Source organism: Corvus brachyrhynchos, unplaced genomic scaffold, assembly GCF_000691975.1.
Source record: "Corvus brachyrhynchos isolate BGI_N302 unplaced genomic scaffold, ASM69197v1 scaffold32, whole genome shotgun sequence".
Lineage (NCBI taxonomy): Eukaryota > Metazoa > Chordata > Aves > Passeriformes > Corvidae > Corvus > Corvus brachyrhynchos.
Window position 1 is genome coordinate 9,501,418 of NW_008237919.1, and position 26,188 is coordinate 9,527,605.

Below are 26,188 nucleotides of genomic sequence, written 5' to 3' on the forward strand. Positions count from 1 at the left end.
GAATTTATGGGCAGTAGCTTGGTACTAGCTGTGTCAGAACACAGGGAGCTTGCGTGGGGGTTTTCTGCATCATACCATTCACTTGTGAAGGGTGCTTGTGCTTGCCTCTCTTCTAATTATTCTCCCAGCTCCCCACAGCAGATGATTGACTAGACAATGATGGTTTTTTAAAATAAATGCCTTTCTTTGATGGTGATTTAAAGTGACAAACTACACCATGAAGTGCCACCTACTGCTCATAAGTCTTGAGCATTAAGAAAATACATGGTAGCTACAATTCTAAGTTACTTGCTGTTGGGAAATCTAAAACAGGATGCACAGGCTTCAAGTCTGAAGATGTTATCTGTCTTGTGGAGAGATCTAATAAAGAGTGTCTTTTTTCCAGAACTACCTTTCATTGTTAGTCTGAATTGATATTATAGTGCATAACTAATAGGTTCTTTGATGCATTTTGTCATCTCATAAACAAGTCTTGTAAGTGCTCTCCATCTTTTCTCTTGGTTAGAGGACACTTCCTTCAGCTTTGTTAAATTGGCAATAGATGACATGTCAAAAGTGGCAGAAAAATTTATCTTTTTTATTTTAAAGCAAAAAAAATTTAGGTAAAGCTACCATGTAATCTTTTCCTACATTCATATCTCACTTTTGCTGCTGCAAATGGAAGCTAATTTTTGTTGAAGTCTAACCATTTATTGCTTAGTACTTAGAAAACACTTAGGCAGGTAAACTGCTCTATTCAGAAGTAATTTGTAAATGTACTGAATCTGTCTGCCAAAGCTTAAATGCCTTTTGAAAAAAACCAAATATGCAGTGATATCAAGCTTGCAGCAAGTGATGAGGGATGTTTTGTTTTCTGTGTTATTGCAGACATACCATAGTATTAAATGTACAGACAAGACTAATCATTAATTTTTAAATTCATAGTTCTTTTGGACTTTATTGTGCAAATAAGTTTTGTTGTTACTGGTTTGATTGCTATGGAAAGAATTAAAGGACTTTTTTCTTTAATGCAACTGACAGCTCTTTGCCCTACACCTTCAGAATACTTGATGATGACTGCAAACACTTGACACCTTTGAAAATCAGACTTCAAACTCTTGAAGTTTGGAAAAACCTTTCAATCTCCTGACCTGTTAAATGTGATACTGAAATGAAAGGTAGTTTGGAAAAAGACTCGAGGTCTGTAAGCCTCAAATTTGGCACTACATTTAGCTTACTTTTACATAAACACTTCCTAAAATGGCTTAGCTGTTGTGACAGGTACTTTTACAGAAAAAAACCCCAGGACTTGACAATGGTGCTTCCCTAGAAGTTTGCTTTACATGTAGCAATAGGAGCAACCTTGCCTTTTGACTTAGGCTTTAATATGAATTTAGTCAGTGACACCCAGCACCTTCCTCCCAGACATGCAGTGGGTGCAGCGATGGCTGCCTCCTGATACATGAGAACATTCGGTGCATTAAAGTGCACATCTGTAGGAAAAGAACTGTCTTTCCCTTTCATTTTTAACATGCATTTTAAATCCCTTTAACTTTTTTAACTGTTGAAAAGTAAAGTGCTGCTTCCTTTTTCCTTGGCATTCACAGTGAGTAGAGACAGGCTGATCTTAATTATTAGTTAGCAGCAACCAACATTGCTCCTCTTTTTGGTACCTCTAGATCACCAAACTGCACTGCCTCCATTGCTTTTTCTTACTTACATTATTGTATGACCAAGGAAGCTATACTACTTAACTCACAAATCTGCTGACTAGTTGCAGTTGGCTCCTTATCTCCATTTCCTTTTTTGCTTGCTATGTAGTGTGAATAGTATCCTTAGGGAAAGGAGGAATTAAAGTGATGTTTGTGCAGGCCAGGCTGCTATAGCTTACCTTCATCTGTGCCCTCTGAGAGTGGCCCAGGAAAGGCAGGAAGACAGCACCTGCTGCAGGGAGATCAAATCACATTTGTTGTACTAAACCAGATGTAGGGTAAACTGTAAACCAAGGCTGAGCCTTCCTGGGCGTGGTATTGACTTCTGGAAAGCTGGAAGTCAGAAGTGTAGCAGTCTGTTTCCTGGCCTTCTAAAGCAAATCCTTAATCGGAACTGAGGAGAAGTATCTGTATGTCCTGGACTATTGAACATTTATACTGGGATTCAATATAAATGGCTTCCCAACTGCTTCTCCAAAGTGTTTCCTCCCTGGGCATGGAGGCTGTGGTGATGTGACCTTACTAGGACACAGTTTTGTTTGTCATGGTGAGCCATTGCCATGTCCAAAGAGCACCCTGGTTCTGAGGTGTTTGTGGTGCAGGGAAGTGCTCATGATGTAGGAACAGTGACTGTGTTTGCCTTCCACTAGTGGTGTGCATCTGTTTTTGATTCCTCTTCCCCAACCCTACCTTAGCTGGTTTTTTTTGCTCCCTGTGATGACTTCTGCTTGCACATCTCCTGGGTGCAAGCAGGATTCCCTTTTCCACCATGGTTTGGGTACTCACTCCTATGTCTTTTCCAGGCTGTTATACTGACTCAGCCTGGGTTGGGTGGGTGTCTGCAGCTCAAGCCTTTAATCTCCTCCCTGCTCTACTACTTACTTTTCTTTGATCTCTCCTAGAGCCATTTCTTTCCTTTGTCAGATACCACAGCTACTAACCTACTCTCCATGCAGGTACTTAGAGCCCTCAGTATTTACTCTCTGTAGCTGTTTCCTTCCCCAAATGCCAATGTTTGTTTTAATCTCAATGGGATAGGTCAGATGATCATCTGCACTTTCTTCCGAATCCACTCTAGTTTGGTACAACTATCTAATTTACATTTATCCAGTCTGTGCCTTTCAGAAGGTCTGTGTAGGAGGCCACTGTGTTTTTTCAACCAGATGAATTTGCCGGAGCCCGCACCCGTAGTGTCAGTGCAGCCGCATCACAGGTTGAGACACCCACACTTGGGCTTCCCCAGGTGTGCTCAGAGCAGGTGGGCGCTGAGCCAGTTTCTCTGTGGGTGGCTGTGAGCTGTCCTTCCGAGGTTTGCTGGCAAAAACAAGATGGGACATGAGAAGCCTTTCATGCAGGGAGGCTGTCAAAGGGACTTCCACTCCCTTCCTGCCGCGGGAGTGGAGGGGTGTTCTGAATTCCTCATCCATTTCTTTCTGTAGCTGCCCTCACTGGGGTGGTTTTTAAGTTTACCCTGACCCCAGGCAGTATATATTGCCCTTCTGATCTGCCGGCAGCTGCTTGCAGCAGCCCTAACCTGATGTGTGGCCTGCTCTTTACTTCACAAAAAATTAATGTTCCATTATCTATCTCTCCATGCATGCCTCAGCCCAAGGGTTTTCTAACAGAAAGTTGTAACATCAGGGTAGTAGCAGAATTTACAAAGTGTTGAGAGAAACTCATTGACTTCAGGTAAAATGGAAGACACTTGTCTTTATCTTCTAATTCCCTGGGCTGTAGCTGTGCTGTAGCTGTGTGTTGGTGCTACTCAGGGCAGAATTCTCTGAATCTTACAAGAGAGGCCAGTGTGAGGAGCAGCATTGCCTCAGGGGATTGTATGGTTTAAAATACACCCCTGCTATAAATGGAAACAGATGGTGGTGGGATTCTTTGAGGTGGATTTTTATTCAAACATGACTTTCAAACAGCTATCCTACCCCGCTCCCCACCACCCCCTCTGATCCCTCATCAGTGCAAATTTTTGGAAAAGGTGTGAAAATGAACACGGGAAGGTTGACTTTGGTTTTTGTTTTGCAGCTGCAAGGAAAACACTGTAGGACCTTTAGTGTCCTTTTTCAGTGGTGCCAGACATAGTTCTTTGTCCTCTACCAGTGCTACTCTGCATATTACTCAGATTAGGGACATGTAAGCAGGTGTGCAAGTGGAGTTGTACAGTCTCTCTGTGTATTTTTAATGCATACCATATTTGTTGAAGGGTTGCCTGGCACACTGGGTTTGGTCCCCCCGTACCCAGGAACATGGAAGCTGTTCTATTAGTTTCCAGCCGCTAATTTTTCATTTGCTTGGGGAGGGCATCCTGTTATGTTGACTTCCATACAGTATCTGATTACCCCATGAAATGTGAATGTGGTCTTGAACTCTTTACCAGATACCCTATCTGCTCACATTTTTCTTTATTATCCTTTTAAGTGGTTTTGTTGTTGTTCATGTTTTTTTTTTAGTTTTATTTAATATCCTTTGCAGCAAGATAGATGGTAGTTCAACTGATTTTTCTTTTAGTTACTCTTTACTTGGTATCCCTACTTAGATTAGATCATACATATTATGGGTTTTACTTCCCAGGTTTTCCCTTATTTCTTTGTCTGCCTATATTCAGGTGGAAATGGAAATGGTGCCCTTTTTTGGTAGGTTTTTTTTTTCAATTTTGTCCTTGTCGCGGGTTCGGTTTGTAACCGGGCGGAAACACCAATTTAGTGTAGTGGTTTGGTCCAAAATACTCATTACTGTTTATCTGCTGTGAGATAAGAATTAGGAGAAATGCAAAACAGGCACCAAACTTGAAAGAATATAAAGAAGTTTATTAACAGACCTAAAAGAGGGAAAAAAAAAATTATACCACCTTCAGAACTCTCCTCCTCCCCCCACCTTCCTCCCTTCTCCCACTGACAATGTGAAAAGACAACCCTTAAGATGTTCAGTCTGTTTACCACTTCCATAATAACCTTGTTCAGTCCATTTAGAAAGAGAAGTCTCTTCTTGCTCATGCTATGAAAACATTATCACAACGAGACAGCCGCCCACTTCCAAATATTGTTCAGTCCATTTAGGAAGAGGAGTCTCTCTGCCTGCGTGTGAGTCCTTTCCCCCAACTTGCAGCTTTTCCCGCAACTGCTTTCGAGGGTCCACTCTTGAAGTTTTTTGGGGTACAATTTTAAGGTTGAGCCATTCAGAAACAAAAACAGAGGCCCTTCTCCTTCCCTGGGAGCAAAGGGTCTTCATCATCTTCATCGTTAGGACTATCTCTGGGAGCATCTCTAGGAACTGAGGTTTTCTCCTTTCCCATTTGGAGCAAAAGTCCTCATCTGGTTCATCTCTAGGGACTGAGGTTTTCTCCTTTCCCGTTTGGAGCAAAAGTCCTCATCTGGTTCATCTCTAGGGACTGAGGTTTCCTCCTTTCCCGTTTGGAGCAAAAGTCCTCATCTGGTTCATCCCTCCCTGTCCAAACTTCTCATGAAATTACAGCTGCGTCAGCATCTGCCTATCTCAGCGCAGGTGCTTTTGCTTACAAGTTGAACACTCCACCCCCCATATCTTCATGAAATTACAACAGGATACTCTGATATATCATAGCTTCACAACAGAATTTCAGCTTTAAGCATCTCCTCTCTCTCTTCCCTCAGGTTTTCAGCTCTTCACAGCAATAAAAAGGGTTAATCTCACCTCGGCCTGGCAGCTTTGCAGCTGGAATGTTGAATTTTTCTTAGCAGCCACCTGTCCCAGCGCCGGAAACGAGAGAGAGCTTGGAGGGGGAGTTTGCCTATTCTTAAATGTGGATAACACAGGTGATCACAACTTTAAGTGGCTTAGAGAATTGTCCATATTCAAACTGGCCAGCTGATAGGTTCTATCAGTTCCCAGAGGAAACTGTAAGCACCCCTTAGCAAGGACGTCCCTTCCGGGACTATGCTTGCTAACCTATGACAGTCCTTTATAGCAGGCTGTTAATGCTTACTGCAATTGAAAGGCAGGTATTACAAAATAGGGGTCTCTGTCCTCAAAGACTGTAAACAGAGGGGGTATTTTTTTTTTTTTCTTTTGCCCTGGCCAGATAGATTAGTTCTCATGTGCCTTAAGTGTGTAGGATTTGCAGATCACTCTTGACCTGTCAAAATGAAAGCCAGCTGTAAAAATTTGATATCTGTCTTGTGGGTTGAAACAAGAGCTGGGTTCTCTAAAGTTTGTCCTGCTGTTTGGAATGCCAGGCTTTCTTTGTGAGAATTGAAATTTTTGTGGCAGATTTTTTTTCCCCCTCAGTTGAGACCCTGAACAGCTACTCTCTGCAGTGTCTTCTGTATGTGTGGTGGGTTGCATACTTCCTCCAAGATGGGGCAGCAGAAAACTTGTACTCCTGCTTTTCATGTGGGCTTCAAACAGGGCTCTGAAATAAGCTGAGGGTGTTGTTAATACTAAAACACTGACTTCAGATTCAAGACTTGTGCTTGAAAGCTGCAAGTTGAACAAGTGAGAGAAGAGTGTTATGGTCTTGCTAAACTTGAGGTAGCTCCCATCTTGTCAGGTGGCTGGACAGTGCACTAACGTGCTGAGATACAACAGAGGAGAGCATTACTAACAAGGAGAAAGCAATTACTGTGTTTCGATTGGAAGCAGCAATGTAAGTGATAACTAAAATATCTAAAGCAAGAAAATGTTTCAAAGATCATTTGTACAAAGACCTAAATAAATTCTTCCCCAAGAGAGGAGCTCTTGAAAAAAGTCTTTTTTGTTACCTATGCTGCAGTCTATTTTAATAAGAAAGTAAGCAAGAAAACATGATTCCTTTTTGCAATATTTCATCTGTTCATGAGCTTATTTTTCCATTCAGGTTCAACTTCCACGTCTTTTAGTTTATCATAAATCATGTGAAAATAAATAGTTGTTTAGCAGAATTCTTGTCAAGGTATAAGTGTGTGTGTGTGTGTATATATACATATATATGCATGCCAAGGGTTAGTATTATAAAGTTAAGTGTAACTGTTTCATTTGAAAACATGTCATTGTCCTTAAGTGTAAAGTCTTGTCATAGACTTCATAGATACTTAATGAATCCTAGGTCTGTGGTACTCCAATTCTGGATTGTGCTTTCTAGGTAATAAAATAATTCTTTTATAAATGACCACATTAAAGTGTTTGTGTGTTTATTTTTAAAAACACTTGATAGCTAAGTTTGGAAAAGCCAGTGTTATTATTCCTGCTTGTCTCTCTGGGTTAAGTTAAAATTTTTAATTACATTATCATTTGCTAGCATCCCTCCCACATACTCTCTGCCTCATCAGCACACAGAATATATGCCGCTAATCTTGATGAGTCTTTCCCCTTCTCCTTATTGTGGAGTATGTGGCATAAGGCCATAAATTCCCTGCATGGTACTCAAAGCTTGCTTTAAAAGGAGAATTAATCATTTCAGCAGGGATTTTTTTTTTTTTACTATGATATTTCACAAATGTTTGTGAATGTGCCTTCCAATAATAACAACATATTAACAAGAACTTCTTCCCTTCTGCAAGTACACCACTGCTCATATTTCTGGCTTTACGTTAAAGTGTGTTTTGTGTTGTGGTTGAGTTGGGTGATCCCTAGCTGCTTCACCTTGGGTTCTGTGCATGCCTGACAGTCACCTTGGTTGGCCAGCCTCACTTTGGGACCTGCTGTTTCTCTCTTGTGCAGTGGTGATGATATTCCCGTTTTATATGGAAGCTGAAACATAAGAAACGTGTGGATACCCATATGAGGCCAAAAGCATGATCTGTCTAGAGCAGTGTCTGGCAATTGTTAATAGTACGTGCTGGGGAAGAGTAAGAAACGGGGCAATTATGAAGTGGTGTCCTGACAGAACACTCTTCTAGCCTCTTTGATTTGCAGGCTAGGTTGTTTTCTCCTGGGAGTTACCAAGGCTGCTTTTGCACCCATGTAAACTTGTAACATCCCCAGAGTCCTGTGACATGGAATTCCACAGATCCACTTGCAAAAACCACTCTGCCTTTCTATTTTTTTTAAGTCTGCCTCTTGTTGATGTTGTTGGAGTAGGATTCAGCTCTGGACTGAACACCCACGTGCAGGTGTGTGAATGCGAGTGTCTCACTGACAGTGTTGGCAGTACAGCTAAGAGCAATTCTGCTCACCACTAAGTCAGCCTGTGCTTTGGGACTCAGTTGCTTAAACCAGAGGTATCTAATGTTGTCTTGGGTACTGTTGGATGTGTATCCTGCCCTATCTCCTCCTGTTGCCACTTGCTAGGTTGTAGGCATCCAGCTAAACCTCTGACATATCTGCCAGCCCTGTGCAGGCATCTTGGATGTGCTAGGATTTCTCACATACGGCACTTGTGTTTATCTGGTGGAATTGGCTCCTCTGTCTTACTGCATCACCTGGCATAGGAACTGTTCAGGTGTTTTGATCAGATCAGTGTCTCGTGTCCTGTCCTGTCTCCCGCTTTGCTCCCTCCTCTGTGTAGTAAGAATTGTCCTCTGCTTCTGATCTGGTTAGATCTACAGCTGTGACAGACTTCTGCATGTATCTCACATTGCAGAGAACTTGTCCTGCTTGTGTTTGCTTTGCTTGCAGATGTGAATGTTCATGAGTCAGCAAATCCTAATAACTATCAGGTCTCGAGTCAGCTCCCCTAAAAGTAGAGAACCTGCCATTAGCTATCATCTGTGGATATTTTTGTACTTTAAACTCCTTTTCAGGGCAGGGGTAGAACCTGTTCCTGCCAAGCCAAATTCACTTGAGAGGTTCCTCCCGCTGTTCCTTCCTTCTTTGCTGGGCTCCTTCCAGTATCTGTAGCAAGGGCTCTTACAGACCCAGCCTCACAGTTACAGTTGCTTCATGAAAATATTGCCACAGAACACCTAAAAAAGCCTGTGTTTGCAAGTGTGTGAGGAAAACAGTGCTACGTGTAGTGTGGAAAATAATATACTGATGGTAATCCATAAATGAATTAGTTTGTTCTGTAATTCTGTTTAGTTGTTGATGAGAACAAGTCTAACAATGCTGCTCAAAAAGATGGATGCATTTATTTAAAGAACAGGTGGACCTTGAATTGAGCAACGGTTCTGAAACAGTGCTCAATGCATGCATCTCTTTCAGCACATGGTCCTGACTTGCTGTGCCTATGGTAGCTTCCCCCACTGGTTCCCTATCATCCTCCTGGACTCCACAGCTTTCCCTTTGCAGTTGCAGCTGCTCCAGGGGCAGTCAGATGAATTTCTGTTGTGGACAAACACACCGTTTCCCTGCAGCTTCTCCCTCTGCTGCAATGGAGCTGTTTGGCTGGAGTTTTGAGAGAGAGGATAAATGTCTTCTTAATACATAATGTGAACCTTGGCTCAACCTTTCTAACATTAGTTGCAGTTGTGATCAACTGAAAAATGGCTGTTGCCATCTGTGCAATTTCAGTCAATACATGCTTGTGTGCCACAAAGGTAATGGTTTGTGTTCTTTTAAAAGAATATTTTTAAATTATTGTTGCAAATTTGACACTTGGATGCGTGCTGTATTTATCCTCTGAAAGCATTTTTAGTACCTTTCCCTAGCTTTATTTTCAGTGAAATGTACTTAAACCCATTACTTAGTGGTTGTGTTCAAGTTCATAGTAAAGCTTATAGCCTATGCTTGCTCAGTACTTCACTTCCAAAGGGCACACAATTAAAAACTCCTAGATTAAACCTCATCTTAAAACTACGTTGTGTATTCATGGCAAAATCTGGACTGGCTCTTCATTCCTGGTTTGAGTGCTGGAGTGAAAAATACGGACTTTTCCCGTTATCCAGCTGCAGAGACAGTAAATTAGAGGCCTCTTAAGGGGCCAGGTGTCCCTTGGCAGCATTTTGATGTCTCTTGTTTCTTATAAGTAAGCTGGATATTGGGAGTTTCTAGGTCAGTCTGGGTATGGGGAGAGTTGCGTTCTGTTATTTAGAAATCTAAATGAGCATCGCTGTGCTCCTTTGGCTGCTCTTTCTTATGTTAATCTTTAGTTTTTAATTTTGTTCAACTGGATTTGTTCAGTGCTTTTTTACTTCAAAACTATGCAGTCACTTAAACAGCTTGAGTCAAGACAGCAAATATCAGCGAGGGTTTGGACAGAAACAGAGATCACGTTCTGCAAACAGCTGTTGTGGTGGAGGGTGGCGGTAGCCCTTTCAGTGGGAGTAGTCTTTGTAAACTAGAGCAGTCAGATCTGGAAGATCTTGCAGTGTTACAAAAGTTAATGTGAGAATCAGTATTCCAGTGCCAGCACTCCTGATAACTTGGTATTTCAAAACATCCCATTTAATAGATGTATGGGACTCAGCGTAAACTGAAACACAAGAGTGCTGAGGTTATGGGTGCAGGGATAATGTTTCCTTGTTCTGTGTAAAGTTTAGAAAAGGTTTGCTAAGCCTACTGTTTACAACTGATTTGCAAAATATTCCCAGGAATGTACAGTTGTGCTGGCAAATTATTCTCTTAAACAGTAGTAGTTTGCAAAGAGATCCCAGAGGGAGTAGGAATGTAGTTATGACCAGTCCTAGTACACAGGAGCATGCATGTCTGATGCTCCCAGTTTGTGGGCAAGTCACTGCAAAGGGCTGGCAGTCCAGAGCCTACCAGCGGGGAGCCTCTCTTCACCCACTGGCCCTGTCACCAGCTATAGCAGTCAGTTGGTCATCTACCTATTATCTTTTATTAATTTATAAAAGACTCTGCTTCTGTGGTGAAAATTACTCTGTTTCCCTTTTTAGTGACAACACCTGAACTAGCTAAAACAAGAGCATGACCCTTGGTGATACTACCTCTGCTGGTTTACATGCATATGAATTCCCTTCAAAGCATTTTGAGATCAGGTTGGGCACAGGTGTTCTGGTGGGCAGGAAAAACAGGTAGTGGTGCCTGGTGGTCTCCCAAGATGTGCCAAGCAGGAGAGGAGGGGCAGTGGGATTAGTTCTGTTGGAAAAAGTAGATTATTTCCAGCCCAGCTTCATCCTTTACATCTTGGAGCATGGAGTTGTGACTCTGGTGGCAGGAGGAGAACACAGTGCAGGGTCTGCACAGTGTCTGCCCCCCTGTTAGAAGATGTGGAGGGTACTTTGGAAAGCCTCATCCCAGAGCAGGCTTTTTGGCTATCCTGTGTATGGGCTGTGCGACCTAAATCACCACATGGTCTCAGTGCGAGGGTGGCTGGAAGCAGGTGTGCTTCATTTCTAGTATAATTATGTGGCCACGTAAAACTGCTAAGGAGTACAAAAGAGGAGAGCACACTCTCCTTATGTTAGCAGTAACATCAAGATGTTGCTGAGTTTTGATCCTGTGCGACCTAAACCACCACATGGTCTCAGTGGGAGGGTGGCTGGAAGCAGGTGTGCTTCATTTCTAGTATAATTATGTGGCCACGTAAAACTGCTAAGGAGTACAAAAGAGGAGAGCACACTCTCCTTATGTTAGCAGTAACATCAAGATGTTGCTGAGTTTTCATTCCTCAGGACAGAACTAGACTTCTGACTCACTAGAAAGGTGGTATTTCCTAGTCTGGTTAAGCCTATAAGATGTTTGCAAGTCTTGTTAATTTTTCAATGATGTAAATTAGTTAGATGTATGAGATTGAGAAATTGCAAACAAAATGCAGATTACTGAAGCAAAACTGGAAGGTGTGGTGGTACCTCAGGTTGTATACCCTGCAGCATTATCTTTTCTTAGGATTGCTTGCGTCCTTTGTAGTTTGCTTGTTTAGATTGCCTGTGCTCTTTTTATGAAATGCTGAAAAGCTGTGTCTGGCTTCTTCCCACTTTGCATCATAAAAATTATTTGATTAAAAGCATGTAGTAAGCTTCCTTTGTTCCTTGTTCCTCGTGTTTCTACGCTTTGATGTTGCCATGCCATTTTTTCTGAAAACATCTTTCCTTCATGTGTGCGTATGTGGGCATCAGTGTGTCACCTAAGCCTGTGTAAGTAACTACACTGATTTTCGTTAATTTTTACTAATTAATAAATGAAGAATTCTGCTGATTTCATTAGGAATTCCTGATGAATGGTCCTAATAATCAAGGACTATGCCATTTGGAGAGAACTTCCTTATACTTGGGATGCCTTGTAGTTTTTGTGTAAAAGTGACACTTACTACTATGCTACTGTAACTTTCCACATTCATAATGTGGGTCAGAAGTGATTGTTTGGATGCTAAACGAATGCATTTAAAAAAACGGAATGCCTTCTCTGTACTGTTCTGTTGTCTGTAGTTTCCAGGTCTGCTCCTTGTGTTATAATATCATAGTGCTTGCTAGGATGCTGCATAGGGGAAACACCCATGTGTTCTTCTCCCCCTTCCCTACCCTGTGCAACCAGGCATTACAGAAGAACTTTTTATGTGAACCATCAGTGTTTGTCGATATGAAAAGTTTTTGCTATCACATTATGCAAAGGTAGAAATTTGTCTGAATTTCAGTGTTCTGGCAAAATTGTCTGTACAGGTTTGGAACAGAAGAAATACCAAACCTTTAATTAATTACATGTTTGATTGAGGTGTAAAAGCTGAGGCCCTTCACATATGGCAATTAGAGAGGTCTTGTTAGCGGACTTGTATTATATATGCTCAGTGGAAGAGTGGATGTGAACTGACTGGTCTGATTACAGGACTAATGCTTTTGTGTGTTCCAGATACATTCTTAATTTTTCCAGCTCTCAAAAAGACTCCACTTTACTGTATAGTTTTAAGTGTGCATGTCTATATTTGTAAACTAAGAATGGCTCCTATGATCTATAAACTTCTAATAAGATAATGGTATAACTTAGTAACTTAACAACTGTAAGTTTAAAGACATAGGCAAATGCTTTGTTTCCAGTTGGGTGATGGTTTTTTGGTTTGGTTTTTATTTTTTAACTTTTATTTTGATCTCCTTTTAAATTACCTGGTTGCATGCTTCATTTTATTGGCTAAAACCATGAGTTCTCAGTATTTTCTGTTAAAGTACAGGAAATGTTAACAAAATATTTCAGATACTCTTAATAAAAAGGCCATTGTGATTTTGCTTTGCAGAATTTGTTATTTGAGGAAATTTTGATTGTACTGGTTTCTTATCTGATGCTTGCCCATAAGGTGACCCATCCTTTTCAATGTGTTCTGTCTTCTGAGTGTTTTCTCAGAGGGTGTGATAGTACTGACTATCCTTATTCCCTCTAACATTAACAGGGATTTTTTTTAAAACAAAAAATTCTACTCTTCTGCTTCCACCTGAAATGCCTATCAGCTCTAGCAGATCTCATACCTTCAGAAGCTTCATAATTACATTTCCTGAAGCAGAAGTCAGGCTTAAGGAAAGGTGGAGTAGCAGCAGTGCTTCCTTGTGCCTGTAACATCCTGCCCATAAAAGCAGGGAAATAGCTGTTTGGAAAGGAAAAAAGAACAACTTTTTGAACTTTCAGTTGTAAAGTCAACACATTCTCCCATTCGCTGCTTAAGAACAAAGCATGTAATCATTTTCCCCCTTCTCTGGTTTCCTGGTGGCCATTCTCCAGCATGGCAAAATAACTTGTGTTTGGAGTCGGGCCATAGCATCAGGTTGTAAGCAAGCAAGCCCTGTTCTCCGGTGCAGCCTAATTGCTGTTCCCCTGACCTTTCCTCAGATGGAGAGTTTGTTTACCCAGCTTCTCCAGTGGGATATTCATTAACCATGTTCTGAAGTCTTCTGTTCACACCTTCCTGGAACGCCTACCAGTTGTGGCCTTCTACTCTGTTCTCTCTCCACTGTGTCCTGTCAGTATTGATCTAAATAGCACTGGTATCACCCTATTCTTTTGTTGATGTTACTAAAAAAATAAATGTCTGAGTGTAACAACTGTCCTGTAATTCTGATGTGATTCACTGCTACAGAATTGTCTGCCCAGATACAGAAATGGTGAATTGATGAGAAAGGAGCAGCATGCTCACATAAGCACTGGAGATGTTAGTGGTGTAAACTGTCTGCTGATACATGGCACCAGGCTAGCACAGTGTTTGGGTAAGTTGGGACCTGTGCCATGAGGTGTTTATTGCACTGTAGTTCTCTCTTGCTGCAGACTTGGTTAATGCTTTTTTATGTTATCTCTGGTCTTTTTTTTGACCTGTACAAAATTAAAACCCTGGCTTTCCTTTGCTAGTTCTTCTGTTTTCAGTTTGTTTATTTTGTTCTTTTTCACCTGTAAAAAGAAAAAAAAAAAACTATTTAAGAAAGAAGCCTCCTGGATTTGTGGAAGTCACCTGCAGCCTTGTAGTGATTCTGTTAGTGGGTGAGGGCTGTGACAGCTGACACTGGTTTCTCAGACAGTGGTAGCACCTAACAGAGAACTGGGCATATGGCTAAAAGCAGTCATCTTTAAAATTGTCTCAGCATGAGAGGCACCTGAATTGATTTGTAAGAAGTTAATGTGTGTGTGTATTCTGGAAAACAAACTCATACTGAAACTGGGCAGCAAGTGTATTTTTGCAAAAAGGGTTGAGACACAAGGTGGTGGCAGTTTTCAATTTTTGTAATGGTAATAGTATGTTTTGTCTTTCTTTTTAGAGAATGTAGGAGTTTTGAAGACACTTGTGCTTTTGTCAGTCCCACTCTGCTTACAACTGAAGTGCTTGGTAGCCTTAAATGTGTGTGACTGATAAAATCCAGGTGGTAGAAAAACAAGAGATTGAAACCCCTCAGAAGCAGGTTATCATTACCATGCTGATGAGTTTATTCAAGGCATAATCTTACTGACTCGGTTGGTTGGTTTCCTCACAATGCAGCAATCTGAGGGTTGAGTACCATCTTACCGGTGTGGTCTTGAGGTCACTAGGACATGGGCTTTAGTGGGTGGTGCCATGGAGCTGGATGGCTAAGGTCCAGCAGCCACCTGCCTTTTACCAGTTTGTTCTCAGCTAAGCCGTGAATGCTCTACTGCATCCCTCATCTGCAAGATGAGAGAAGTAAGTTGAATCCAAGAATGGTTCAAGCCTTTTATTTTCTTTCTTACTGGAACAGCAGTCAAATCTGAGCTCTGAAGTCATGATAAGTTCAAACTGGAATTCCAGTCAAATTGAAGGAAGGTGGAGAAAGAACTGAAAAGTTCCAGTTTGCTGCAGCCTTGAGATAATTGCGTAAGGGGTTTTGGTTTTCATTTTTCAACATTTGACCTCTTAAGGCTGGAGATACAAAATAGAGGTAAAATCCTATCATTAAGGTCAGTGTAAGTTTACACTACAGTGGTACATGGTCGCCTACTTTGCCCCCATCCATTTTTCTTTCTTGAATTTTTGCAAGATTAGCTTAGGGAGTAGTAGGTAAAGCTGATGATTATATTATGCTGCTTTAGAAATGTCTTTTGGATACTATCTGATTTTTAATGTGGTAATATAAAGACTGTACAGAAGGGTACAGTCATTACAGTTTTAACCGTTAATGAAATGTGTCAGGTGATATAAATTTTCTGGAGTGTGAAAGAAGGAGGAAGTTTTTCATGCAGGCCAGACTGCAGGGGTGCGTCCTTTTGTCTGCACTGTGAAATATCTGATTTGGATGTCTCTTGGAAGAGACTGGTTTTTAATATTTCTGTGGAAGCTGTGTAGAGACTTAATTGCACAAATTGCAGTGAGACAAGTAGTGTGGTAAAAATACTTCCTATGGACTTACTTCATGAAAACCTAACTTGTTTTGAAGTAGAGCTACAGTCAGTGTGAACTTTATTAGGTTTTGGATGGGATTAGTTTTTAGCTCTGTTTGTTTTGTGTATGTGTGTGTATATATATATAGCAGCAGTTACATAAGTTGACTGTAAATGCATGTGATGGTTTTATCATGATCATATTTAACATACTAAGAAGATATTTTTTGCTACTTTAATTAGAGGTTGTGTATGGGCTTTTGAGGCCTTTCAAATGCAGACTTCATTTGAAAAATAGATAGCTGTACTTCCTTAATTTTGTGGGGGTTTGAGATGCATGTGTGGTAGAGGAGGGCATTTTTTCTTCAGAAAAGTTTCAAATATGAGTTCAGCACCAGGTTGATAGAGACAGTAACAGTGACTATTTGAATTTGCAGAACTTTATGTTCTTCAAACAAAGTACAACATCCTCCCCATGACCATGGAATTTCTTTGAGAAGGCCATTCATCTTTCTCAAGATTTTTTTCAGTGTTCTGGTCTGTGATAAGGGAAAACTGTCAGAGTTGTTCTATATCCAAAGAGCCAGTGTGTGATGTTTCCTAGATGAGAATTGTTAGTGTGCATTTTTGAGGTTTGTGTTTTTTATGTGGAACAAATCCAAACAAAAATGACTTGGTTGATGGGACTGTTGTGACCATGTGTAGGCTCACCATTTCTGTCTAACACCAGCCCTAAGGCTTGGCCTGATTATGAAGTTGTTGTCTTTTCTCGATACAGGCAGGTTTTGTCAGAAGGTTTTAAAAGTAATTTGGTGACACAATCTTAGAGCTACCCAACCAAATCCAGGAAGGGAATGTTGCTCTAAAGATAAAATGGTGCTTGACACACTTGGCAAAAGCTGGCACATCAACCAGCTTCTGCTGAGACAAGGCCCACGACTGAGCTTGCTTCAGACTGGAAAGTGCTGGCAGTAAGCACGGGGAGAAGACTCTATGCCTTGGCCTGGCATGGTGCTTGCTTCCCCAGGAATGGCTGGGTGGTTTCCAATGTCAGTTTTAAAGGAAAATGTAGATAGTTGCATTTGAAGACCTGGGAGGCTGTCATTGTAAACCACCTCTTCCTACCTTGTGTTGGATGGAACATGTTGGATTCTTGCATTGCAGGGTCACATGCACCTGGTGTAATAACCTGGAGCCCTAATGTTACTTAGCTGTTTCATCTCTACTTGTGTTAGTACCCTGGGCTTCAGACCGTACTTAACCTTCAAGATATACTAATTAGTTTTCAATACAATATCTTTTATAAGCTCATTTCCTAATGGTCTTTTAAAAGCTTGACTTTGTTGTACAGGTCACAGGGGCTGGTAATCCATTTTAGTTCATTAAACACCTTATGTGCTTAAATAGCCAGCAGTTAAAACTCACACTTTCTGAAGAGGAGACCTGAAGGAAATGATTTGCTGTCTGTGATATTTCTTACATCTAGTTTTACTAAAATTTGCAAAACTGAAACAGCTGTTAAATGTTATTTAAATCACTTAATATATTTCTTTAAAAATATGTCATAGTATGGAGAGGGGAAAATGTACAAATCTGTGTAAAATCTGTTGTGTCTTTAGGGACAAAATCTAATGCTAAGCCTGAGTTGCTATTATTTGTACAGTTGGTTTTCACTTTAAACAGATGACAGATTTTTTGAAACTGGGTTGCATGCCAGTAGTTAAAGTACAACCATGTAGGGTACGACAGGGTTTGTAACTAGGGGTTTTCAGAGGTGAGGTCATGATGAACTTAAATGAAACTCAAGCAGCAATGTTAATGCCACCAACAAATATATTCCGTTTTCTAGCCTTACTTCCACAATGCCTGAATATGAACTGTGTTCATGTGGCCTCTGTTTGAAGGAAAATAATTTGTTAAAAGGAATAAAGGGAAGTTACAACTTTTGTTTTGTTTCTCTGCTACTTAAAAATATTCACCATATAAACATCTGAGTGTTTACATCAGAGGGGGCAGACAGGAGCCATAATGTTTTACTTTGTCATTCATTGCTTTCATTAGCATGCCAAATCACATGGTGGTACTTGGGAAAAACTGAAAATAGTCAGAAAGTAACAAGTATTAACTGTAATGCCTGTACCTTGTAAAATTATGATAAAATTATAAAATGTGGTGTTGCACAGGGATTTCTTTAACCACTATGGAAGGGAGACCACATTGCATCATGGATAAAAGTAAAGATTTTTCATATACCTGTAGCATACAGATTGATAAGCAAAGAGCATCTAAGCTTTGGTGCACCTATGTCGCAAGTTCTGTCCTGGTCTGGTCCCCATATCCCATTTTTGTGCTTAGTCACCCTGCTGCAAAATGATTGAGAGGATGGAGCAACTACCTTAGGAAAGACTAAGGAGTTCAAGGCTTCTCACTTTGGAGAAAGAAAAAGAAGGTATGTGCGCCTGTGGCTTACAAAATCACAAAGGTGATACGTAAACTGAATGTGAAACTTGGGTTTACCAGCTCCTGCCATATTGGGATTAAAGGGCACTCAATGTTTTTAACAGAAGTTATCTTCTGTCTTAGTAGAAGATCAGCTTAAAGCAGATGGCAGTACCTCTTCACACTGCAGTCATGAATTTCTGGAACTTGCTGCCACAGGAGGTGTAGAGACAGGCGGTGTTGGCAGGTTCAGAAAGGGCTGATGTGCATGCATAGGCACCAGGCCCATAAATGGACACTGAACAGACTCGGAAGGGAGGTGCCGTCGGAATTCCTGCTTCCACACTTGTGGATGCCAGCAGAGAGGCTGCAGAGATGGCTCACGTGCTTGCTCGAAATAGCCTTTGTTTTTGCTGCTGTCAAAGGCAGAATATGAGGCTGGATGCCCTGTACACCTGACCTGGGAGGGTGCCACTTCTCTTGCTCTGTCAGGAGTTTATGGTGTGGGCTGTTCTTGAACTCTCTCTGACTGTCAGGATAATTGTTCAAGACTCAGATCAGCCAAACCTGCTTAGAAAAACAAAATCTTTTCCTAAAAAAGAGACTGCTTCCTTGCCCTGTGTGCCACTGTGAGAACTGGATCTCCCTGAATGCAGAAAGCAAAAGGTATTACAAGAAGATAGATTATTTTGCCCATGTCCATCCTGTGAGAAAAATTCCCCTTTCCCTGACCCAGAAAGCAACCTCACCCTGTTCAGGAAGATGCAAACATTACAAGGTTCAGCTATGTGATAAGGTCAATGCCTGTAGGTACTTAGATGTTAATGTTTCCTCCTGGCCACCCTGCCCCTAGTTGGTCTTCTTCACACCTTTATGGCTACTGGTGTCTCTGACTGGCTGTGACGAGTGTCTCTACTTGGTGAGTCTCAGGGTTTCAGATGAAGGAAGAGCACGTATCCTGAGTTCAGGCTTGCCCCAGGATAGGAGAGATTGCTGTCACTTGGGAAGCTGCTCTGCTCTCAGAAGAGTTAGGATGAGGGAGAAGTAAGGTGCTTGTTTCAAAATAGTTTAATTGCAAGGTTTCAGTTGCTGTCTTTCCTGTAGGAGTGCTGGCAGGCAGTAGGAAAGAGAGTATTCTTGCTAGTAGAAGGAGTAACAATTGAGATCAGAATTCCCTTTATTTTGTTTCCTGTATTCTCTGTTGGGCTTTTTTGTTGTTGTATGATAGCACTGTTAGTTAAATCCTTTCTTTAATGCAAATGTAGTGTAAATAGGATGCACTAGCTGAAATTTTTATGACTAAACAAGACTTCTTTTTTTAATTTAGATTAGGCCGGATTTCTCATTTTCAACCCCTTAGTGCTTTATTTCAGAAATTTCCAGCCACAATTTACAGCAATCTTCATTCATCTGACTGAATCATGTTCACTGTATGTGTGTGATTAATGTGAAACATGAGAGCTGAGATAGGGATTGATATGCCTTAAAAGATTGCTTGAGTTCCCAGAGGTCTTTGGTTCTTCAGATTTCTCATAAAAATGCTTTATTTAAGTTCCCGGGATAGGTTTAACCTTTTGTCCATTATATTTCCCTGTGTCTTTCAGGCTGAAATATTGAAGAGGAACTTAGTTCTCCATTCCTCAAGAGATGCTAATTTCTTAAGTTTTGTGAAAATACCAGGTTGGACGGAAGAGAGAGACCTTTTATCTCTCCATGAATAGAAGGCTGCAGTAGCAGTTTGGGGAAACCAGACATTTGACTCAAGGCAAGGATCCTGAGGATACAGGCTTCATGGTTTTGGAGTTTTCTTTGTTTGTGAAACCTTTTTTCATCCTCGTCCCATAGCAGCTTGTAGCTGTTGAGTTTATTAGTGCTTTCTTACTGCATGCGAGACTAGGCTTTGGCAGAAACCGTGAGACTTAGACTTCCATAAAACCCCTGATGTGATGTGATTCTTCTTTTTTGGGACCACAACTTGACTTGCAGTTCACTTTAATTGTAATTTGTGCAGTTTTAGTTGTGTTTCTTGAGGATTCATGCTGAGCGAGTCTCAGCTAGGGCTTTGCACTCAGCATAAATGTTACAAAGAGAGTGCTGCTTCTCGAAACATCTGTGCTACAATAAATGAGATGAGCATGGGGGGTGGAGGCGATAAAGAAAAAACTTTTTCTGCTCTTTTTGTTGGGAGGAAGCTCAACTGTGAAGAGGCATTGCATCATGAGCTCTAATGAAAGACCAGCTATTCCCCTTGGGAAAATGATAGCACTTGCCTCATTTCCCTCTTAGGGACAGCTGTTGCTTAGGAATTTCATTTGAGAATTAAATCCTGCTTTGGTTGAGCTGAGAAATGGCTTTAACACAAATGGCTGCCAGTGGTGTGCACTGTAAGTGTTGTGAAGGACAGAATGATTTTCTTAACAATTAATAGCTCACACTAGAAAATCAGTGCTTTAGACCCAGATATATCTGCACGGATTCTGATGTATTCAGCTGTCTCCTTGGGACTAGTTTTTATCTTTCCCATCTTTGCTGGTCTGAGGAAGTAGCAGATCACATTTGCATCAGGGAATGGAAGGAGACCAGGAGCTCTGATGAGGAAAACACTGAAGTGGGCTGGGAGGAGAAAGGGGTGCTGACATGGCAGACATTACCAAGAATATAATTTGGCTAGGTGATGGAAGAGAACCTAGCTCAGGTTCAATTCTATATATTTTATTTTATTTTTACAAAAAATAGCATGGAAATGTTTGTGCATTGTTTTATAGAGAAGGTTCATTTTTTGCACACTAGCACCCAGAAGTGCTATATGATTAAGCCTAGCAACATCTAGGTCTTGGTTGATGGAAGAAGACCCAGTGTGAACTGCTCTGCTGGTTGTGTTTATACTTCACTCTGCTGCTGTGACATATGCAAGCATCTGTGGTTAGGAAGCTCATCACCAGGCCTAACTTTTGAAGAAAGGTGGTTTCACAATTCCTGATGTACAGTTGTTCTGAGGTGCGTGCTGGGCATTTTGTAGGGAGTCGGAGATGAATCAGCTGCATCTGAATCAGCCTGGAGATGAATCATGCTTCCCTTGTGCCTCAGCAGCACACTAACTTTGAGAAGCTGTGCCCAGTCTCACCTCCAAAGTGCTCTTGCTCCTTTGTTTGAAACAGCTGACTTAGGAGCAATTACTTTACCAGTAGTCCCACCCTGAGCAGGTGTGGCTTCAACCACTTTAGTGGCCATTGCAAGAGCAAGATGTCAGAAGCACGTTGTAAAGCACGGTAGAGATGAATTAAGTATTACTGTTGTATTGGATGACTCAAGGTCTTCACAGGTAATAAATTTACCTGCTGAGATAACAAAGTGGAATTTGATCTGCTAGACAAAAGGAGAGTTAGCAGGGGATGGCTTTTAGTGGGTCCTGTTATGAAGGACCTGTTATTTCCTATGGGAAATGAGTTTGCCAAGTCTTCCTCTACCCACCTCAGTATGCTGGTCAAAGAAGACTTATTTTAACTTCCAACATGGCTAGCAAAGCTGTATGGCAAAATTTAAGTGCTAATGTATACTGAGAGCAATTCAGCTTCAGGAAAGTTGAAAAAACCAGGGAAAAAAACCTATATACCATCTTGTCAGCTTCTCTTTGCATGTTGGTTAAGCATAATTAGGAAAATTAAAAGACACAAGTGCCTCAAATCTGTGTGTCCTGCTTAATGATACTCACTGAGTGCAGCTGACCCAGTGAATCATGGTGGGCTGAGGCTTTCTTGTTCATAATAAACCCAGTGAGTTGTTCCTTTGTTGGCTTTCTGTTGACAGCAGTCATATGGGATTTACTGTCTCTGCAGTCTGTGTAACAGCAATGTGATTTTCTGTAAGTCCTGGTGTGTATCTAGTGAGGAGGTTTTGTTTGCTTGGTTGAAGCTGTGCCCTGATGAATGAGTAGTTGGAGTGTTCTCAGCTTTTTTTTTTTGGGGTGCAAGATGGTATCGCCAGAATAATTCATGAAGACCTCGGGCTTAGGTTTCCAGTGGCATCAAGTTCTTTCCTCTTCTGGGACATGTCTTCACTTTTCTCTGCCTGTGGTCTTGATGGTGAAAGATGGTGGAGTAGGGTGAAAATGATGACTGAAGTAAACAGCATTTCTGCCTATTATGTATGGTATTTTTATTGAATGATTTTGGGTCCATTTGTCTGTTTTAATCCTAGTAGTCCTCTTTGTATTCAGTTCAGAGGTTTGCTATGAACTACGTGCTGTTAAAATTAATTGAGGCACAGGCTTTGGTTGTTTAGAAAATGAGTTAGAGGTACATTTGTTGGCAGAATGCTTGCTACAGAAGGAGGTAATCCCTGCTTTTGCGTAAACACACAGATGTGTTTTTTGTGGGCTTAATTAAGCTTTGCCAAAATTGTCTGGCCTCTAGTGCTAGTGCAAGAAGGCAGAAATTCCTGTGGTATGTTCAAGTATGGAATCATGTCTGACTCATTTGAGGGAACGTCAGCTGCCCCAGTGATACCTTGTGGCCCACAGCTCTATAGTGGAGCCGCACCTGAGAAGGCTGACTACAAGGGCATGACCAGGGCAAGTCTATGGGAAATCAGCTGGCTTGGATGCTGTGCTTGGATTTTGCTTGTTGTGCCTGGTTCCACGGCAATCCCCAGGATTAGAGTGATCTCGTGGGGTAGTGTCGTTTCTAACCAGATCAAATTTCTGTCATTTTGGGAGAACAGAAATGTATATGAAAACTCTCCTGTGTGAAAATAGGAGAGAATTTCTTGTTGTCTGTTTATACTTATTAATTCACCAAGGTTTTTTTTCTTGCTCTTTTTTTTTTCTCTTTAATAATGCATACAGATAATTTCCTAGCTGTCAGCCTTGTGAGCTTACTCTGTGCCATTGCCATTAAAGGCAATAGGTTCTTTTTGTCACCTACAGTTATTAAAAGTTGTTTTTGTGAAATTAAACCTTGAGGTGCACAGAAGTTAATGCGAAATGGTTGTTTGTTTGTTTATTATTTTTTTGTAAACAAAGGTTGATGTTTCAACATAGGTTGAGGTTTTTTCCTCTTTCCTGGTTTGTGTTTTTGCTTAACGATAGTGGATGTTGTGGGTGACCTCAGTAATCATCGTGACAGTCAGCTCCAGCTGGGTAGGTACCTGGCTGAACAATCAGAAATTAATTAATAATAAACATTAAAGCTGAGGTGGCCAGTATTGGAAATTCAGTATCAATACTGTTGGTAGGTTGGAGAGATATGACCTCTACAATGTGCTTGCCTGAGGTGAGTCTTGGCTGGCATCCATGTGAAGGAGTTTGTCTGCACTTACAGGGAATGTTGCAAGTTAAAGCTTGGGTTCTTGAAATGTGTCATACAGATGTAAATAGAGGCCTGCAGACTTTCCTGTCCCTTTAGTATCCACTTTTTTTCCTTTGTGTCTGCTTTGTTTGCCCCCAAATAGAACACTATAAAGCTGAAAGAGCCTTTGGAGAGATGAAGTGGGCAGTTTAGATGAAACTGTGTCCGTCTTTATTATGACAGTTTGGGGGAGAGGGAAGATGAAAAATAGAGGGGCAACAAGGCTTCATTTCTCTAGGGAGAATAGAGATTTGAATTCTGAAAATGTTCAGTAATTTAGTGTTTGTAATATAGTAGGTGGTGTCTGGCAACTGTGCAATACACAATCTTAGAACTGTGTTTAAGGAACTAATGGCAGAGTTGTCTTTCACTGGTGTTCCTTTTTTGCCTCAGTTTCCTGATTTTGGAATAAAGGTATGTTCTCTGTGGTATGCAGGAAATCAGTATCTGAGCCCAGATCAGAATTCAAGGTTTCTGGCTTCAAGTTCTCCATTCAGACCACACCTTTCTTTTTATAGCTATGGGAAAATAAGTCTGCTCCAGCATGTCATTTAGTGAAATGCCATATAGGAAAAGCAAAACTAAGCCTAAAAGAGCTAAAAATATTTGATTTTAAATTAGGAGACACAAAAAGTTCAGCAGATTCTTTCTGGCAAGTGGAAGCTTACAATGGCACAGCAGATGTGCTCATCTTTGGGGTCCTGTCTGGCAAACTGAAGTGCCTGCAAAGGTGTATGCTGAGTTGTGCTGAGTGGTGTCCAATATACTGGGATACAGGACTGGCCACTGAAGTCAGGGAAGTCCTTTCTCAGGATATGCTCCAAATGTGTTTGTGAGGATAGATGGAACTGTGATTTGGTTTGTCCGTAGGGTGAATGTGTTCAGGTGTTCTCTGAAAGCATCGAGGTTCTTCAAAGCGTCTCCCTTGTCTAACTGAAGCCTTAAATCGTCAAAGCTGAGAGCTGGAACTCTTTCATACTATATATGGCGTTTGTGCCAGTGGTAGAAACTGGAATGTATTTATAACACTGGTTTGCTGTGGGAATACAGACTGGGAACAAATGTTTGTTTGGAAAAAATCCAATTCCAGGGTCGTCTTTTACTGCTGCACGTGAAATCCATAGCAACCTCATAAAAGCAACAGTTGAAAAATCTTAATAGGCCTTCCCCATGGAAAAAACATGCAATTGGTGTAACATTATGTATCTGGAGAGTTACTTGCAATGGTTTATGTAGTAGGCAGTGACCCTGTGTGTAACATCCTGTCTGTCACGTTGGAATGCAGGGATGCCGTCGTGTTGTTGGCACATGCTGGGATTGTCAGGGTTACTTGTTAGGACGTGCTGCTATTTTCAGATGTACTCCTCATTTGTTCAGAAATACCTATTTGTGCCCCAAGTAATATTTCATGAAAATTTTAAGTGTTCTTAACAGGATGGCATGGCATTGACAGGAGGAAATCAAGCCATAAAATGAGCTGAGCTGTTTTGCATACTGCTGCAAAATATTCGAAGGAAAACAGTTGGCAACAAAAGGGCACAGGTGTCTTTGGATGTGTTGATTAAACCATCTCCCTTCACTCTGAATGTTCTGTTTGATTTGCTTAATGTGTTAATCCTTTCTGTTGCTGCACAGCTAATTACTGTTATGTTGAGCCTTTGTGGAATAATTACCATTTGGAGTAATGTTCATATCCAAAATCATAAAATAATTATTATTATTTTTTATTTTAAAACTGCTGTCTTGTTTTTGAAGGATGTTCAGAAGGAGAGAGAACCTCACATTTATCTCAGTAAAGAAGAAGTTAAAGAGAAGATACAAAGCTATAATTCATCTGTCACTGATAAATTAAAGATGACCTTGGTAAGTTTTGCATAGGATTCCTGTAATTTTTAATGCAAGCAGTTGAGCTGTAACTTTGTAGTGCATTGTGAATTGCTTTATTCTCAGCATCTTACATATGAAACTGTTTTAATGATTTTTTAAGTGACATTTCCTTAGATCTGCAAATTAAATCTCATGTCTGAAATGCTTCTTATCCATGTAACTCTTTTATATGGATCAAAAAAACCTGTTGTAAAAACAAACTGGTGTAATCTGAAATGTGTTTAAGGTAAACTGTCAGCTGACACTAAGGTGAAAATTTGTCAGAATTTTCTGACAAATTCTGAAAATGCTCAGATGGTAAAAATGAAGGTATATTTATCTTGTTTCTGCAGATAAATTTTTGCCAGATTTCTTTGATAAGGATGCTCAACGAGTGATAAAAATTAAAACACTCAATATTTATTATAGGAGGCTTAACTTTCAGAGTAGTCATATAGGTTTTCAGCATGAAGAGGCTTTCTTCCCCCTGTCCTCAAAACATAGACAGTACAAACTGGAATACATAAGACTCATAATTTCCAAGGATTGTGAACCAGGTCTGATATTCAGTCCAGTCTACTCAGGACCATACTAATAAAATTTGCATATGCTTCACACGCTGTTACTCAGTTGTCATGCTGTCCAAATGTTCTAATACATGACATATTCCCGTGGGTGTATATGGAAATTTTGAAATTCCATTATATCCTAAACCATGTAAGTATGACTGTGTACTGAGAAGATCTTTGTTATGTTTTTGCATGTGGATCAGGACTTACTATGCCTAAAACCAGATTGTCAAAAGTTTTCTAGCTCAGTAAGGTTTGATTTGCTTTACTATTTTGTCTTTCAGAAGAAACTGGAATAAACAATTTCAGATGTTGATTAGATTGGCATTTATTCTGGGGTTTTGTCTGGGTTTTTTTTTTTTGTCGTTTTGTGGGGTTTTTTGTTTTGGTTTTTTTTTTTTTTTTTTGGTTGGTTGGGTTTTTTTTTTCAACATGATTTGACCATCTAAATACCTCATACGAAGTTGACAAAGACAGCTAAAGTGTGGGAGATAATTTCTGTATTTTTGCAGTAAATCTGTTGCCAAAGATGGGTGTTAGTGATCTTTTTCACTTCATAGTTCTCTCCTAAAGTTAAAACCTATCACTGGTATGTCATACCTGTTGCTTGATGAGGTCCTAATATACTTAGAATTCAATGGTTATTATTAAAAAACCATTAATACTCAATAGTTAT

At 40.6% G+C, this 26,188-nt stretch overlaps 1 protein-coding gene across 4 annotated transcripts in view; it reads left to right on the plus strand.

Moving 5' to 3' along the window:
• The window catches only part of RASSF3 (Ras association domain family member 3), an 80,183-nt gene that overhangs the window by 49,079 nt on the left and 4,916 nt on the right, over positions 1 to 26,188 (plus strand). For all 4 annotated transcript variants that reach the window (XM_017733190.1, XM_017733191.1, XM_017733189.1 and 1 more), the window contains exon 2: positions 24,833 to 24,940. In XM_017733190.1, coding sequence (XP_017588679.1) covers positions 24,833 to 24,940 — 108 coding nt within the window. The remainder of the gene's footprint in view (positions 1 to 24,832; positions 24,941 to 26,188) is intronic.